This window comes from Phacochoerus africanus, chromosome 7, assembly GCF_016906955.1.
Source record: "Phacochoerus africanus isolate WHEZ1 chromosome 7, ROS_Pafr_v1, whole genome shotgun sequence".
Classification (NCBI taxonomy): Eukaryota; Metazoa; Chordata; class Mammalia; order Artiodactyla; family Suidae; genus Phacochoerus; species Phacochoerus africanus.
Window position 1 is genome coordinate 83218580 of NC_062550.1, and position 17722 is coordinate 83236301.

General features: G+C 37.6%; 1 protein-coding gene across 3 annotated transcripts in view; it reads right to left on the bottom strand.

Annotated features, from left to right (window-relative positions):
• Positions 1 to 3156: 3156 nt before the first annotated feature.
• The window catches only part of WASHC4 (WASH complex subunit 4), a 56922-nt gene continuing 42356 nt past the window's right edge, over positions 3157 to 17722 (bottom strand). For all 3 annotated transcript variants that reach the window (XM_047788116.1, XM_047788117.1, XM_047788118.1), the window contains 7 exons: positions 14983 to 15049; positions 14152 to 14238; positions 12660 to 12807; positions 9770 to 9866; positions 8683 to 8879; positions 8252 to 8351; positions 3157 to 5598 (listed from right to left, as the gene is read on the bottom strand). In XM_047788116.1, coding sequence (XP_047644072.1) covers positions 5531 to 5598; positions 8252 to 8351; positions 8683 to 8879; positions 9770 to 9866; positions 12660 to 12807; positions 14152 to 14238; positions 14983 to 15049 — 764 coding nt within the window. In that variant the 3' untranslated portion in view covers positions 3157 to 5530. The remainder of the gene's footprint in view (positions 5599 to 8251; positions 8352 to 8682; positions 8880 to 9769; positions 9867 to 12659; positions 12808 to 14151; positions 14239 to 14982; positions 15050 to 17722) is intronic.

The window sequence follows — 17722 nt, forward strand, 5'->3', positions numbered from 1 at the left end:
CACATAAATATTCTGTTGACCAAACTGCAGAAATTCAGCTGCTGGTAGGGATGGAACAATGGGGAATAATCTCACCTACTGCCGGGATGGCAGAAGAGTTTGGCTTTCTCACCAATGAACTTGCAGGTGCACCTGGCCCCACTTGCCAGGTGCACTTGTGGCACACACCCTGGAGAAACTCAACACACATACAATAATTACAGCAGCACTATTCATAGCATCCCAAATTTGGAAACAACCCAGATCTCATCAACAGAATAGATAAAATATCTGTGTATTCATGTAACAAAATATGGGATAAGTAAAGCTAAACTATGGCTACATACATCAACATAGATGAATTTCAAAAATGATACTGATTCTTTTGAAGTCATAAGCACACAGAATTCATTTACATTAACTTTAAAAAAAAAACACGTAAGGAGTTCCCGTCGTGGCCCAGTGGAAACGAATCCAACTAGTATCCATGAGGAGACAGCTTCCTCTCTGGCCTTGCTCAGTAGATTAAGGTTCTGGTATTGAGCTGTGGTGTAGGTCGCAGATGTGGCTCAGATCTGGTGTGGCTGTGGCTGTGGTGTGGGCTGGCAGCTACAGCTCCAATTGGCCCCCTAGTCTGGGAACCTCCATATGCCACAGGTGTGGCCCTAAAAAGACAAAAAAATTAATGGGGGAGTTCCCTTGAGCAGCAGGTTAGGGATCCAGCATTGTCATTGCAGTCACCTGTGTAGCTGCAGTGGTACAAGTTCAATCCTTGGCCCAGCAATTTCCACATGCTGCAGGTGAGGCCAAACCCCGCCCCCCCACCCCAAACAGTGGATGATTTGCCCTTGCTCTCAGCTTGACGCCAATGTGTATTAATGCATATCAAGGCACTCTGAACAATTAACAAGTGTCATGTAAATAAAAGGCGGGAGGGTGAAAAATATATTATCCGGATAACCTAGCCAACTTTCATTTCCCAGCCCTGCCTCTGGTTGTTAGTCACCTGTCAGACTTACCTTTAGGGAAGAGTACAACCTGCCTTACATTGTCAACACTTTGCTATTTAAAAAGGAAGAGTTATTATAAAAGACCAACTCACTGTTTATTGTCAAACTTTTCCACAGCTAACAGTTATGTGCCAAGTATAGTTCTGCAGATAAGAGCAATCATAGCCATAGCTTATATTTACAGCAATTACAGTTTCCTAATATAAAGTGCTTTATATAAATTAACCCATAAATAATCATGAGCTACATTATTAGGCCATTTTATGCCTAAGAAAGTGAAGCACACAAAGATTAAGGGTAAAAACCCTGGTAAGCAGCAAATCAGGATTCAAATCACAGTCTGGCCTCCAGAACCTATGCTTCTAACTACTATGTGCTACATTATTAGCACAGAGGAAACCGGAGACAAAGCAACCCCCACACGCTTCTCTCAATACATTTGCCTTTGAAGGTTATTCGGATTTCAGCAATTAAATCAACTTAAAGCGCATCTTTAGGGCCTTGTTACCCTTTGTACAGATTCTGAAGTGATTGCTGTAATGCTACTTTTATATAAACAGGTGCTTCTGGGTATACAAGTGTTATTTTTCCTCAAGTTAAAAATAATGACATCGCCAAAGAAAGTTTCAGTACACACAGATCTTACATACAGAATGTACAGTCCCCAAAGATGATCCCAGAATTATGACATCAGCTCTACACTGATTGGGACATAAATTTCACCTACTTTCCTGAGTGTCTCCACTGATGGGAATGACTGGAGCTATCAGGTAAAGTAGGTGGTAAAGAAGAGCCAGAAACACCCATATACTTGCTTGAATTAACTTTTACACGCTACATCTAAGAACTTTTTGTATAAACCCAAATTTTGCCATCACCACCTGAGCTTCCTGAATAGTCCTATGACTTCACTTAATCTCTTTAGACCCACTTATTCTGGATTCCCTTTTTTAAACTGAAGTATTTGACAACTTGTTAAACTGTTCCTAACATCTAAAAACAAGAAAACTGTAGCATTAAATCTCCCTTAGGAAAAGGATTACTGTCAGTCTGAAACTTCTGCAACTTAAGCTGGGAAAGAACTAAAATTATTAAAATTGGTTAAATTCTACCTTTGGCCAACCCAGCAAAAAAGAGTAACATGACAATGGATGTGATGGTATTATCTCATCTTTCCCACAAACTTACAAATTTACTACCTCAGAAGAGAAAAGGACCGGCAATCAGACTTGGCTAAGAATAGTTTCTCCAGCGTAGAATATATGTTTACGGCCGCACCAGCACATGTGGAGGTTCCCAGGCTAGGAGTCCAGTCGGAGCTGAGGCTGCCAGCCTACACCACAGCCACAGCAATGCGGGATCCGAGCCACATCTGCGATCTACACCCCAGCTCACAGGAACACCAGATCCTTAACCCATTGAGCAAGGCCACGGATCGACCCTAGGTCCTCATGGATGCTAGAAAGATTCGCTTCTGCTGAGCCACACCGGAACTCCTCTCCAGCATAGTATTTAGAAGTTTCTCCTTTACTATGATTGTTTCAGCTCAGCTCATGTCTGTAAAAGCACTAGTTATTTTTAACATTAAACTGCAAACAAATGGCCACTTCCCAGGATTAATATTTAAAATTAAACATTCATGTGGGTTCTTTTATTTGAAAATAGCAGAGTAACAGGAAGATTAAGAATGTTCATAGGGGAGTTCTCGTTGTGGCACGGTGGGTTAAGAACCCAACATGGCATCCCTGAGGATGCGGGTTCGACCCCTAGCCTTGCTCAGTGGTTTAAGGATCTGGCATTGCCACAAGCTTTGGTGCAGGTCACAGATGCGACTCGGATCTGGCATCTGGCATTTCTGTGCCTGTGGCATAGGCTGGCAGCTGCAGCTCTGATTCAACCCTTAGCCTGGGAACTTCTGTATGCCATGGGTGCTATAAAAAAGGAGAAAAAAAAAAAAGAATGTACAAAGGAAAGAAAACAAAAGTCTATCACCTGGGATACACGGAGAAGAGCCAATACCAATTTTATACTTGGAATTTTTTGCCTATATGCATGCAAGTATTTTTTGAAAAACATTCACATACTATTAAAGGGAACTCCAAAAAGATTAATAATAAGAACTAATGATTTAAGACACTCAATTTTGAACATAAACATCCAGAGGAAGTACATTTTTGAAATTATATTTATTAATGTTTTTTATTATACATACTGTATTGTCTTAGAATTGGGGGAGAGGAAAGCCCCACTCAAGGGAAGTAAAAAACTTGCCGTCTTTTATAAAATTTAACTAGAACTGACAATGTTATGGTTAGTCCTTAATTCCTGAGAATTTGAACATTAAGTTTTTTATGAATTTACACAAATGCTCACACTGATTTTACACTGTAGTATGTCTGAAAAAAAATGAAAATATTAACATTAACACACTGGCAAGGAAAACAGTCATCTAAATATATGAATTTAGGTGTGAAAACACTGAAGCCCTATTGCTTTGCACCTTAATAGCATTTAAATATGCTTAAGTCTTTTCAGAGATTTTATTTCAAATAAGTGAAATAAACTTATTTGAAATAAAATAACTTATAACTTATCCAGACTGCAATGACATTATTTTGAACTAAAGATAAATTAATAATCTGTCACATTTTCCTCAATTGTAAGTATCCATGGAGTCAGCATGTGAACTCTACTGAATTCTATTAATAAATAATTGATCTGTGTGGCGATAATAACAGAGACATCTGATTCTCTCTCTCTTTTTTTTTTTTTTTGGCATTTTAGGGCTGCTCCTGCGACATATGGAAGTTCCCAGGCTAGGGGTTGAATCAGAGCTGTAGCCGACAGCCTATGCTACAGCCACAGCAATGCGGGATCCGAGCCGCATCTGCGACCTACACCACAGCTCATGGCAATGCTGGATCCTTAACCCACTAAGTGAGGTAAGGGATCGAACCTGCGTCCTTATGGATTCTAGTCAGATTCGTTAACCACTGAACCACAACGGGAACTCCTGATTCTCTTCTAGTGACAGTTTCTATCCCTATTAGATAGGAGATGATTTTAGGGAAGTTAGAGAGGAAAAAGAGAAAAGACTATACTGTTGCTATGAAATGGTGATGAATTTGATACAGTCAAATGCAAGATCATGAAACGTTTACAATAATGGAGATATAAATTAATTACGCAGCATGCTTTAGGGCCATTTCTACAGTTAGTATGAATTACAAATATTAAATACCTTTAATCCATCCATTGTACATAATTTTGTAAGTCATGTTTACATAATAAACAAAAACATTCCTACCTATTCTGTGTCTTATAAATGTGAAGAGTGAACGTGTAGCTTGAGCTGGGAAAATCACCCTGACCATGATCAGTGAGCAGACAGGGCGCTGCACAACATTTCAAAAGCTGGAAATCAAACAACAATGTTAGAATTACTTGCGGGATTTACCCAAAGACATGCTTAAGAGGCAAGTGCAATGGAAAAAAATTAAAAATTTCCTAAAATGATGTTAGAATTACATGTCAAGTTTTAAACTTTTTGTTTTCCTGTAAAGGTATCACTGTAATACATTAAAAGATTACAGGCCATGATTAACCATTTAACTATTAACTGACATAATCTTTACAAAAATAAAGTTAAGAGCTTGCCAGGAACTAAATTTACTCAAAATCTTTCTGTACTTTTTAAATCAGTCTAAATAAGTTATTAGAACTTTATTCTCACAGTGGTAATTTCTAAAAGCCTACACAGTGCTTAATCTGATTTCTTCGATTCTACTCGATTTAAAGAAACAGTCTGCCCAAACCACCACCAAGATTTCAATTCAACCTAATGTCAAAGAAACCTGAGTCTGGATGGAGAAGTAAGAAGTCACTCAGTGTTCTCTGATCTCATACATAGCGCCTTCAACCAAAAGTGAAGCTTCAAGCAGGACTCTATGGCTTTATCTGTATTTTCCTCCACCTTGAGTAATAAGTAAATCTGAAATTTAAAGCAGCTGTTGGAGGTTAAATGTTCTCAAAGCAGTGTAAACTAATTACAAAATATCTCACCAAAGACAGGAGCAGCTCTAGCGAGACACCTGAAAGTAACGATGAATCAGTTCATACTGTACATAAAGGTCACGTAACACTTGTGTCTCACCTCTGATATCAAAACCATCTTCATATATCCCTTTTATAAGAATAGTGACATGTCTGCTTCATGAATTTCAGGCTCAGTTCCTTTTGCTGAAACATATTTACTGGCTGTACACAGTATATGCATTGAATTTCCAATGACTGAGACAAATATGTATCAAAGACCTATGCAAATACAAATTATAAACATTCATGTTGATTACAAGAGATCTGAGTGGCAGCAGAGCCTTCGGAAGAAGGATGGACGTAACTTTAGAGCGCTGCTGTAGAGAGTTGCAGCATCTAAATGTTCCCCAGAGATGTGGCTCAGGAAATACTTCATCATTAGCTTATGAACATCCATTTCACACAGAATTCTGATGATTTCACAGGGGCAAGGCATACCGTCAATATCATTTGACAACAGGATCTGCAGACACTGTGCTGTCAGACAAGTCTCCATTGCTTGTTTTAGTCTCCTCTAGAAGCATGAGAGAAAATAATGAGCATGTTTATGTTCATTTTAAGAAATAAATTAAAAAGCCTGAGAACTATATTGCTAAATTTTAAATTAAGAAAATGTTGCATCTACCAAATAGTTCTCCAATATCACAAATTACATGTAGTTCATTTACCTTAGTTTTTTAGAAATCTAGGTTAAATATTGCAAATGTAACATTTTTCCTGGTTTGTAATGGGGGTGTAGAATTGTGAGAGATCAGAACTGCATCTGGGGTGGAGTTTCACACTGCATGTTGGAAGGCATGCTTCCCCGAAGTCAGTTCCCCCAACTGGGCCAAGAAAGCACAGTATTATTACTGCGAGAAACATGGCTGCAAATTCACACATAAAATTGTCCAGAATGAATACCTTCCCAATTGTATTTCTAATTTATTTTTAAATGCGGTTTTTTATGATGATTGGGATAAAATGAATTTTTGGCTTTTTTGTGCAACATGTCAGATGCACATATTCATCAACAAAAACAACTTAACTAACGCATTCAGCCACTTTGACAGTATCTATGGCAACCGTTAGCTTAAAGAGTCCTAAAAGAGAGGTACGACCCAGTTATAGGGCATGTGGGTGACATTCCTTAAGAACAGTCCAGGAGTTCCCATCATGGCGGCAGCGGAAATGAATCCGACTAGGAACCATGAGGTTGTGGGTTCGATCCCTGGCCTCGCTCAGTGGGTTAAGGATCTGGCGTTGCAGTGAGCTGTGGTGTAGGTCGAAGACGCGGCTCGGATCTGGTGTTGCTGTGGCTCTGGTGTAGGCTGGTAGCTATAGCTCTGATTAGACCCCTAGCCTGGGAACCTCCATATACTGTGGGTGTGGCCCTAAAAAGACAAAAAAAAAAAAAAAAAAAGAACGGCAGTCCAAAGCAAGGAGCTCCACTAAGAACAAAATGTTTGTTTTGCCTTGAAGTAAATATTCAATCTGCCCACAAAGTATTCGCAGCGCTAGACTGGAGACAAGGTTCTGACAACACGAAAGGCTTAAGCAGAACCTAAGCAATAGCTGAGTTTCTTCACAACTTAGATGATACTGACTCAAATTCTTAAGAGAGGGATTTGCTAAATATTATTTTTAAATGAACCCAAACATTAATATGTATTTTTTCATTTAATAAATATTATCTGCCAGGTAACAACCTGAGATCATTTTTTAAGCACATTTTTCAGTCTAGATTCCAGAAATGCCTGCACATGATCCTAATAATACTGATGCAACATTAGAAGTGAATAAAGTAACTGATACAAGTGATCTGCCCAAATGAATCACCTCTATTCAGTGTAAAATATATGTATTTCAAAATTTAACTGACAAAATTAAGACTAAAACATCATGTTTTATGAAATATCTTTTATTCCTGATTTGTGAACCACAAGTAAGAAAAAAAGAAAAAGAGCAAACATGATCATGTTGCTGTACTTAGTTTTGAGCTTCCAAGCAAAGAGGAAACCTAAACTACATACTGTTTTTTTCTTTCTCTTTTTTTTGCTTTTTTATGGCCAGAAGTGGGGCATATGGAAATTCCAGGCTAGGGGTCAAATTGGAGCTGCAGGTGTTGGCCTACGCCACCACCACAGCCATGCTAGATCCTTAACCTACTGAGTGAGGCCAGGGATTGAACCTGCATCCTCATGAATACTAACTAGTTGGGTTCGTTACCGCTCAGCCATTACAGGAACCCCGAAACCTAAGTTATATAATTTCTATAACAGAAAAAAAGGACACATCCATTCTTTAGGGAAGATAATTATTGCTAAATTTCAAATATGGCAGAAATGTATCATGAAGGTTCCTTGTATATGAGCAATGTACACCTACAAGAATATAATGGACAGAATCCTTTCCTTAATGACTCCAGTTCACTGATGTAACTCTCCGTTATTATGGCTGTACTGCTGATTCTCTAAGGCCTGGCAATGGAGAAGCACAGGAGGCTCTTTATTGTGATACTAAAATAGCCTTTACTTTTTATGCCTCCTTAATCACCTGTGCCACACATGTAGTCAGCACCTAGGAATCAGCAGCCCTGCCTTCAGCAACATTTACCCTCTTCTAATTTGTTCCTTCTTATCTGATACAGCTGAAAGAGGAAAGAAAAAAACGAAACTTTTTTTTTTTAATTAAGAGAAGATGAACTGAATAAAGAGTTATCCCCAGAATGAAATATATTAACTATATTAAATTTCTTTTTGGTTTCACAAACGATCCACTTAGGCTTTACTTTTTTTTTTCTTTCTTTTTTCTTTTCTCCAGCCCTACCTGCAGTATATGGAAGTTCCCAGGCTAGGGGTCAAATTGGAGCTACTGCTGCCAGCCTACACCACAGCTACAGCAATACGGGATCCGAGCTATATCTGTGAGCTAATCCACAGCTTGGGGCAATGCTGGATCCTTAACCCACTGAGTGAGGCCAGGGATCAAACCCACATCCTCATGGACACTAAGTCGGGTTCTTAACCCATTGAGCCACAATGGAAACTCTGGGCTTTACTTTTTTAAAAAGACATTTCTGGATCTATTTTATATTTTAAAAAGAAAAGTCTGACTAGATAAATGGGGTATTAGTGTTTGCTAATTACAGAAAGATTTATTGGTCTTTCAAAGTTTAAGCCACTCACCTTCCTTCTCTTTCTTTTCTTGGTTTTCTTCAGCTGCAGTCTTGTCAGCTCTGAAGAAAATTCTTGCACTGCTCAGTGAGAAATAGAGCAATTCAAATTCCTAAGTAAATAAATAAAAAAAAAAATAGAAAAGCTGAATACACTTGTTTTAGCAAAATAACAAAATTACCATATTTAACATCTCTATTATTTCTAAAAAGCTCTAGGGAGTGCAAATCATAAATACAGAAACTGATACAAGTAATCCATCCAATTTTAAGATCTGAGTCAAATGGCCTCCAAATACCATTTATTTAAAAATATATCCCCCTTATAACCCCTATCCATCTTACTTGTTAAAAACGGAGGTTTCCATATGATTTGTTTTTAGTGATCAAGAAGTAATGGGTATTTAAAAAGTCAAAGCAGATTAGACTATTAGTCTCCTCTACCTGTAAATAAACATCCAGTCGCTTCTGAGTGAGATTCATGGTTTGGAGGAGTTTCTCATCCTGACTAGTTGACTGCACATTCTGTTGTTTAGCAACTGCTCTTATCTCCTTTAGATACTTCTCTCTAACAGACTGGAACCAGTGAAGTGAGTCAAATTCCTGGTACTGATCCAAAAGTTTTAGAATGTAAGCCACTCCTAGAATCATCAGCAAAATCAAAACAAAATTAAGGTGTTCAGGAGTTGTATTCTACTCAACCAATAATTCTTAAAATTAAGCTAACCATTTTGAATCAGTGCTCTTTCAAATTACAATTTACAGCACAAATGAATAAGTTTAGCAACATGGCTTAACTCCTCCTTAAAAAAAAAAAAGATGTGAATGTATAAAAATAAGCCAATAAAGAAGAAAAAAAGAAAAAACATAACTCTAAAAATCACCTGGAGGAGTTCCCATCGTGGCACAGCAGAAACGAATCCGACTAGGAACCATGGTTTGATCCCTGGCCTTGCTCAGCAGGTTAAGGATCTGGCGTTGCCGTGAGCTGTGGTGTAGGTTGCAAACGCGATTCGGATCTGGTGTTGCTGTGGCTGTGGTGTGGGCCTGCAGCTGTAGCTCTGATTCAACCCTAGCCTGGGAACCTCCATATGCCATGGGTGAGGCCCTAAAAAAATAACACATAAAATAAATAAATAAAAAAAAATAAAAATCACCTGGAGATAACATGGCTGGAAGGGTAGGGGAAAACTTCCACTGCTAAATAGACAACTGAGGGAACTACAGGGGAACCAGGGAAACAATGCAAGATGCTGAAACTGTAAAACCACAACAAAAACAAAGCCTAAATATTAGGTCCAACTAGACAAAGTGGTTAGCAATACTAAAGGAGCATGAATAATAACAGTACAAATGATGTGAAACAAGTATTATCAATCACTTGGCCCAGCCAAAAAATACACAGTAAACATTACTGCCCCTGAAAAACAAATTTACAAGAACACATGGATCTATTCTCAAGCAGACATTTCTAAAAATCCATTCTAAAGTGAATATAAAATTCATGTGAAAACAATTCCATTAAGCTTACCCATGGCAAAGCCATCATCAGTAAAGGCAGCTCCAATTTTATTTTTTTTATTCAATTTCTCCTTGCAACTAATGGAATGCTCTACAAAGTTGAGGGTCTAAAAAGATATAACAACATATTAGAGAAACAATTGTGCTAAAAAATCTTCAGAATTTAGTTCTTAAAACAGACATTTCAAAAATTATAAATAGAATCTTTTTAAGTTCCTGTCCTTTTGATTTGAAACATTTGCCTCATTTAAATAGCTTCTTGGTGAGGTCATAATTTTATTATAGTTGATTTACAATGTTCTGTCAACTTCTGCTGTACCGCAGTGTGTAGTTCTTAATGGATCTTCTTTCCAAGTCCTTTAAATATGAGCACTCCCTCAGGCACCACTTAACGCAAGCACAGGGCACAGGGTCTTGGTCATAGTTTGTTCTAGAATATTATGCACCTTTTATAGATGAAGGGCCTGAGGCTTGGGAGGTTTAGTAACTTGCCTAAAGTCATGCTGTATATCAAAGTTGAAGTCAAAAGGAGGCCTGCCTAACTTCAAACCTTAAGGGCTCCTATCATGGCAGTCCTTACCCTGCACACCCTATTCATTCTAAAATAGTATTTCTTGGAGTTCCCACTGTGGCGCAGTGGAAACAATCCGACTAGGAACCATGAGGTGGCAGGTTCGATCCCTGGCCTTGCTCAGTGGGTTAAGGATCCAGCAATTGCTGTGAACTGTAGGTCGAAGACGTGGCTCGGGTCTGGCATTGCTGTGGCTGTGGCATTAGCCGGCAGCTGCAGCTCCAACTGGACCCCCTGCCTGGGAACCTCCATATGCCATGGGTGCAGCCTTAGAAAGACAAAAAACTAAATAAGTAAATAAAATAGTATTTCTCATCATATTCTTGGCTAAAATGGCTAATTAGTCATTTGGATAAACAAATTCCCCCCAAAAAGCACTTTCTGGAGTTCCCTTGTGGGTACAGCAGATTAAGGATCTGGTGTTTTCACTGCAGTGCCTCGGGTCACTGCTGTGGCACAGGTTCAATCCCCGGCCCAGGAACTTGCACATGCCACAGGTGCAGCCAAAAGGGAAAAAAAAAAAAGGCACTTCCCTAAAAATTTAGCCCCTCCAAAATACCTTATCTAATCATAACATTTATTCAACAAAGATTTACTGAAACTTACTATGTATCAGGCATTAGTAAATAATTACAATAAATAAAGAATACAGGGTTCACCCTCTATAAAACAGCACTTCCAGCAATGACAGAAATGCTGTGTATCTCTACTGTCCAATACAGTAAGCCACTAGCCACATATGGCCATTGTGTTCTTGAAAAGTGGCTAATAAAACTGAGGAACTAGATTTTTTTTCTTTCCCTTTTTAAGTCCATACCTGTGGCATATGGAAGTTCTCGGGCTAGGGGCTGAATCAGAGCTGCAGCTGCCAGACTATGCCGCAACCACAGCAACACCAGGTCCGAGTCCCATCTGCGACACCACAGAATCCATGACTCACTGAGCGAGGCCAGGGATCAAACCTACATCCTCATGGATACTAGTCAGGTTCTTTCCATTGCACCACAATGGAAACTCCTATACTTCTCTTCTTTATAGTATTCTTAATCCATCTTGTTTTCTCCATCACTGAATTCTGACAGCTGCCCTGCAGATCGCCACTCTTCGTCAAATCCACAAATGGTTCCCCACTGTTGTTTAGTATGGCTCCAAATTAAAGAAACATGGTGAAAACTCACCATGAGTTAATTACACTACTCATCAAAGTAATAACTAAGACTCACCTTGAGTCTGACACTGTCTGAAGATGAAAAGATACTGCCTATCAGGCAAATATGGACATTTTTGCTACATCATATAACAATGACTATGCTGGGATTAACAATAAATGTATTTTTAAAAAAACAGTAGAAAAGAAAATGCATGAAGAAAAAAGCTGTCCATGGACCATCAGCTACTTTCAGCCTATAATAATGGTTATATGTTAGAATATATGTGTTAATTCAGGCAACAACATGAAAAGTTTTTTCTCTTGATCAGTCAGATATAATCAAAAATTACTGCTCAGTGATACTTAGATTTTAGAGCTATTTACAGTTTTTTAAAATAATAGCTTTGTTGATGTTCCCTTGTGATGCAGCAGGTTAAGGATCCCTGATGCTGTCGCTGCAGCAGCTTAGGTTGCTGGTGTGGCTCAGATTTGATCCCTAGCCTGGGAACATCCACACATCCATATACCGCAGGCAAGGCCAAAAAAAGAAAGAAAAAAAAAGAAAGAAAAAAGAAAGAGCTTTGTTATAGAAATTTTTAGAGAAAAATAACTCTCACTGCTATATACCTCTCTAATCTCTTAACTCTATTTTCTCCGTTACAATTATTTTTATATTGGGATTTTGGTTAACTTGAGCCATTTTTAAGATGTCAGCTATAGAATTAGAGCAGAACACACTATATACTATAAAGAAGCAGCACTAAAAATTTAGTTTGGATATTAGTATTTACTACAGAATAGAGAGAAGTTGTCCCCAAACGGTAATGTTTTTAAGAAATACTTCATGCTGTCAAAGTCTACATTAATCACTGAAAATGATTATATAATTCAGCCCCAAAATTATAAGGTATGTAGATATATAATGATGTATACTCAAGAATTTAAATCACACTAGGATTTATCTGGCAGTTATTAAAAAATAAGAATCTATCTTAGCTATAAAAAAGCCTCATTTTGCATAGCTAATATGTAGAAATTCTAGGCTACATTCACTGAGAGCACATTTAATTTTATCACAACCAGAAAACCAACAATACAGTCTGCATTTCCTGCTGCAATAAAACTGTGTTTATTAATACTTTTGAAAAAAAAAATCATTTTGGGTACTAAAATACTTACCAGAGGGGGAACAATGATATAAAAATTTCGGAGATGTATATTCTTCGGCCTGCGAAATTCTGGAGCAAAAACATCTACAAGCATTTTGAAATACTCTGTGCCTTCAGCAGAATTTCGTGTGTGATCACTGAGGACTGAATCCAAATGCCTAAAATGCAAAAAAATTTAATTACTTGGTTCCTTTCCCAAAAGAAAATGTGGCTTTTTAAATCCATCTCTCATTAGCTTAGATGAGAACACTCAAAAATATCAAACATTTTAGGTTCAGAACGAACTCATTTTTTCAGACAGAAGTTAATCAATATTGTTTAATTTACTTTGCCCCTATGTAGGACTTCTCCAAACTGTATATAATTTTGTATTTCTTCTCACAATAAGCCTTGTAGAATTCCATTTCATTGTAAATAAATTCCTTTTCATCTTAAATCTCTTCACTAACACTGTTTCTATGCCTCCTTACCTCAACTGAAACTCATCCTTTTTTCAATAACTTAGCTTCCTGCTCAACCTTCAGAAACATCAGCTGCTTTTCCTCCTACAGCCTTCATGTACATAACTACCATTTTCAAATTACTTCCCTCCACTAGACAGTAGAAATCTCTCCTTTGCGATTCACACGATCCAACTATATCCAGCTACGCCCTCCCCAAAGCAGGAAGGCGGCTTTTACTAACGTATTAACCATTGCTCTGCGTTTATTTATCGTGGACTGTGACACCTATACTCAGGTTCTTCCCCATCATTCTCGAAGATTCAATGTCCATTCAGATCATAAATTCATTATCATAACCTCATAACTCCTTGAATTCACCGGCCATGAACTTTCCTTCACCTAAGGAATAAACGTTTCTGGTGAGAATGCGACATATAGGTTTTACGCTGCATCAGGGGGCCCTAAATGTCAGTGTCCTACTCCTGGTGATGTTAAGTCTGATCACTTGGTTAAGGTGGACTCCATCAGTCTCTCCACGGTGAAGATGGTTTTTCCCTTTGTGATTAGTAAGCAACGTGAGAGATAATTTTTTTCATAGTGAATGAATACTCTGTTCTCCAAAATAATGTAAGAATCCAGTGATGATTTCTGTCCAATTTCAAGTATCACAGTGGTGGTTGCACAACAATGACTTTTCCTCTGAAATTTCTCATCCCTTCTGTATCAGCTCAGATATTTATCTATCAGACCAGATAAATATGGACATCTTTGCTATAACATCTAACAATTATTATGATAGAGCATTAATGATAAATATATTAAAAAAAAAACAGTAGAAAGGAAAATGCATGAAGAAAAAAGCTGTCCATAGGATCTGGCAACCTACACCACAGCTCACAGCAACACCAGATCCTTAACCCAATGAATAAGGCCAGGGATTGAACTCTCGTCCTCATGGATGCTAGTGGGGTTCGCTAACTGCTAAGCCACGACGGAAACTCCTAAGTGAACATAAACTTTTAAAATCTCCAAATTTAAATTACTACAAAATTAGATTACCTTGCTGCTTTTAATGTTTCTTCTGCAAGACCTTCTTCTTTTACTAGTTCTTCAAAATTTACAATATCTTCAAGATCAGGTACAAATCTACGTAAGAATTTGGGGAGAAATTTATTAAGGCAAATTAAATATGTGTGGTTGGTACAGATATGAAAGCAGTACTGTAGGACTCTAAATTTGTCATTTATATCTTTGGAAAGAACTTTGCATTTCAATTGTATTATTAATATCACCAGCACTTTAGTTCCTAAACTGAATTTGATTTTATTTTATCTTTGGTCTTTCTAGGCCACACCCATGGCATATGGAGGTTCCCAGGCTAGGGGTCCAATTGGAGCTGAAGCCACAGGCATTCGCCAGAGTCACAGCAACACAGGATCTGAGCCGTATCTTTGACCTACACCACAGCTCACAGCAACACCAGATCTTTAACCCACTAAGCAGGGCCAGGGATCAAACCCACGTCCTCATGCATACTAGTTGGGTTCCTTAACCACTGACCCATGACGGGAACTCCCCAAACTGAATTTCAGATATATAAATAATCAAATTATAATCCTTAAAGATAATTAATCTATAGAACCATTTACAAACTGTATTGATAAAATAACCTATAACTTGAAAAGAAATAAAGATTTTAAAATGACTGCTATAATCTTAAAGTTTAAGAAAAATTTAACCAGTACAATTATTGGTTTTCTTCCATATTTGATCTCAAAATATATCAACAAGAAAAAAAAAACTGTACTATTTCTTACATTAAAGATAGATTTAAACAACATAAAATATCTAAATGGCATAAACAAGGCAAAAATATGTTTGCATCCATACCTAATGGCATTGCTGCTACAATGAAGGCCACCAGATCTTATCATTCGTACATAGCCCATAGCATTACCTTAAAAACCACACACAAAAAAAATCAGATGTTTATACATATAACTATGTTCTAATAATCAGGAATACAGTTACGCATAGCAGTCGATTAGAAGGTTTCTACTCCTAAGTACCAAAAGGTTCTCCTATATTTTACTTCAGATTTTGGTCCATAAAAATAAAACTTACATATTTGTGCACTTAAAATATAAATGTACTATGTACTTATATACAACTATATTAAATATTTTAAAATAAATGCAACTTTCATTTGATAAATGAAATTAACGAATTGCTAACTGTATTTTTAAAAATCAAACATTTTAAAATTACTCTATCAATTTCTTCCCTCTCAGATTAAGTATGTTTTTGTGACTCTCTCCCATACACACACACAACTGAAAGTGATAACAAGTGATTCCCATTGTGGCTCAGTGGGTTAAGGACCTGATGTTGTCTCTGAGGATGCAGGCTCAATTCCTGGCCTTGCTCAGTGGGTTAAGGATCCAGTGTTGCCACAAGCTGTGATAAAGGTTGCAGATGACAGAGGATCTAATCCAGTGCTGCCATGGCTGTGGCACAGGCCACAACTACATCTCTGATTCTACAGCTGGCCCAGGAACCTCCATATGCCGCAGGTGCGGCTATAAAAAGGAAAAAAACAAAAAAGAAATCCTCATTTGATGCTTCCCAAACTAACATCTCCCAACTGGACTAATCCTCTAGGTTTTTTTTTAATTCAATGTCTACACCTACATGTTTAAGAAGAATCTGTAATTTAATAAGTTCAATTCAAACACAAGATCTTCTCCTCCAATGATACTTTCTATTTCAGAAACTAACAATTCTATCTTTAGGCATCAAAATCATCCCTGACACCTTCCTTTCTCATGCCTTATATCTAAGCAATGGGCAAAAATTATGTTGGCTCTACCTTCAAGATGTAGCCAGAATGTAATCACTTTTCCCTACCCTCACAGCTTTCTTCCTATTCCAAACTACCAACATCTCTTGCCTAGACTACTGCAGTATGCGATGGCCTCCCAATTTCTCTACTTCTACCTTCAGCATCCTGCCGCCCCGCAACGTTTCCTTTACATAATGGCTTGTAGTTCTTTTAAAACTATGCTGGAGCATTTCATTCCTTTTCTGAAAATTCTACAATCGCTTTACATCTCAGAAAAAGCCCCAAATTCCTAACATGCTCAAGACAGACCTGCATGATCTTTCCCTTTGCTGCTGTTCTGGTATCATGCCCTGCCATTCAGGTCTTCACTAACTTCCAGACCCTATTTCCCCCAAATGCTAAGGAGACCCAGGGCTTTTGCATTTACTGCCCACCTCTGTCAGGTATACATTGTCCCTAGATATGCATACATGTGGCTTACTTCTTTTTAGGTTCCTGCTCAAATGTTACCACCTTAGAGTTTTCCATCAAACCCCTAAAGAGCACTGCCCAGCCTCACTTCATCACCTTACTCAGCACCTATTATAGACATCATATATCTTTTTGATCGATCTCTTCCCATTAGAATGCACGATCCAAAATACAGCTTTTGTTTTCTTCTCCGCTCCATCCCTAGAGCCAACATTTCCTACTCAAATGATTCAATGAAATTACTAGAGAGAAAGAACAGCAAACAAGTAAGAAGCAGTTAACATTTCACAACCATATGTTATAGGAATATATACATAAATGATCTCATCTGATATCTTTAAAAACTCTCATCACAGTAATTATATTTACATTACATTTACATTATCTCATCTGACATCTTTAAAAATCCTCAAGTAGGTATCACTGAATCTATTTTAAGGCCTATCCCAATATGAGAGATAATGTTAAAATGTGTCTTTAATATGCATCTTAGAAAAATAAAGTATCTATTTTGACTGTTTTCCTCCAAACCATCAAACTGGTAGCTGGTTGACCAAAATGTGCCAGGGAGAAGCAAATACAGAGTAGCAGTTAAGAACGATCTCTTAGGCCAGACTACTTGGGTTCAAATCAGGACTCTGCACTTTTTAAGCTATAAAACCTATGTCAATTTATAAACTCTGTGTCTTAGTCTCATCTGTTCAATTAAGCTTCTAAAGGGGCAAAGACTTTTATTGATATAGATATATATGTCTATATCAAATCAAACATTTTAAAATTACTCTATCAATTTCTTCCCTCTCAGATTAAGTATGTTTTTGTGACTCTCTCCCATACACACACACAACTGAAAGTGATAACAAGTGATTCCCATTGTGGCTCAGTGGGAGCCTTAGATATAAGGCATGAGAAAGGAAGGTGTCAGGGATGACTTTGATGCCTAAAGATAGAATTGTTAGTTTCTGAAATAGAAAGTATCATTGGAGGAGAAGATCTTGTGTTTGAATTGAACTTATTAAATTACAGATTCTTCTTAAACATGTAGGTGTAGACATTGAATTAAAAAAAAACCTAGAGGATTAGTCCAGTTGGGAGATGTTTGGGAAGCATCAAATGAGGATTTCTTTTTTGTTTTTTATCTATCTATCTATATATATAGAGAGAGAGAGATACATATCACACTAGCACCTAGGAACACTGAAACACTGTGTTGCCCTCAATAAATATCTACAGAATGAATGAATGGAAATAGTATTTACTTCATAGTTGTGAGTTTTACATGAGCTAGAACACAAAAAGCACTTGTAGTAGCCTTGG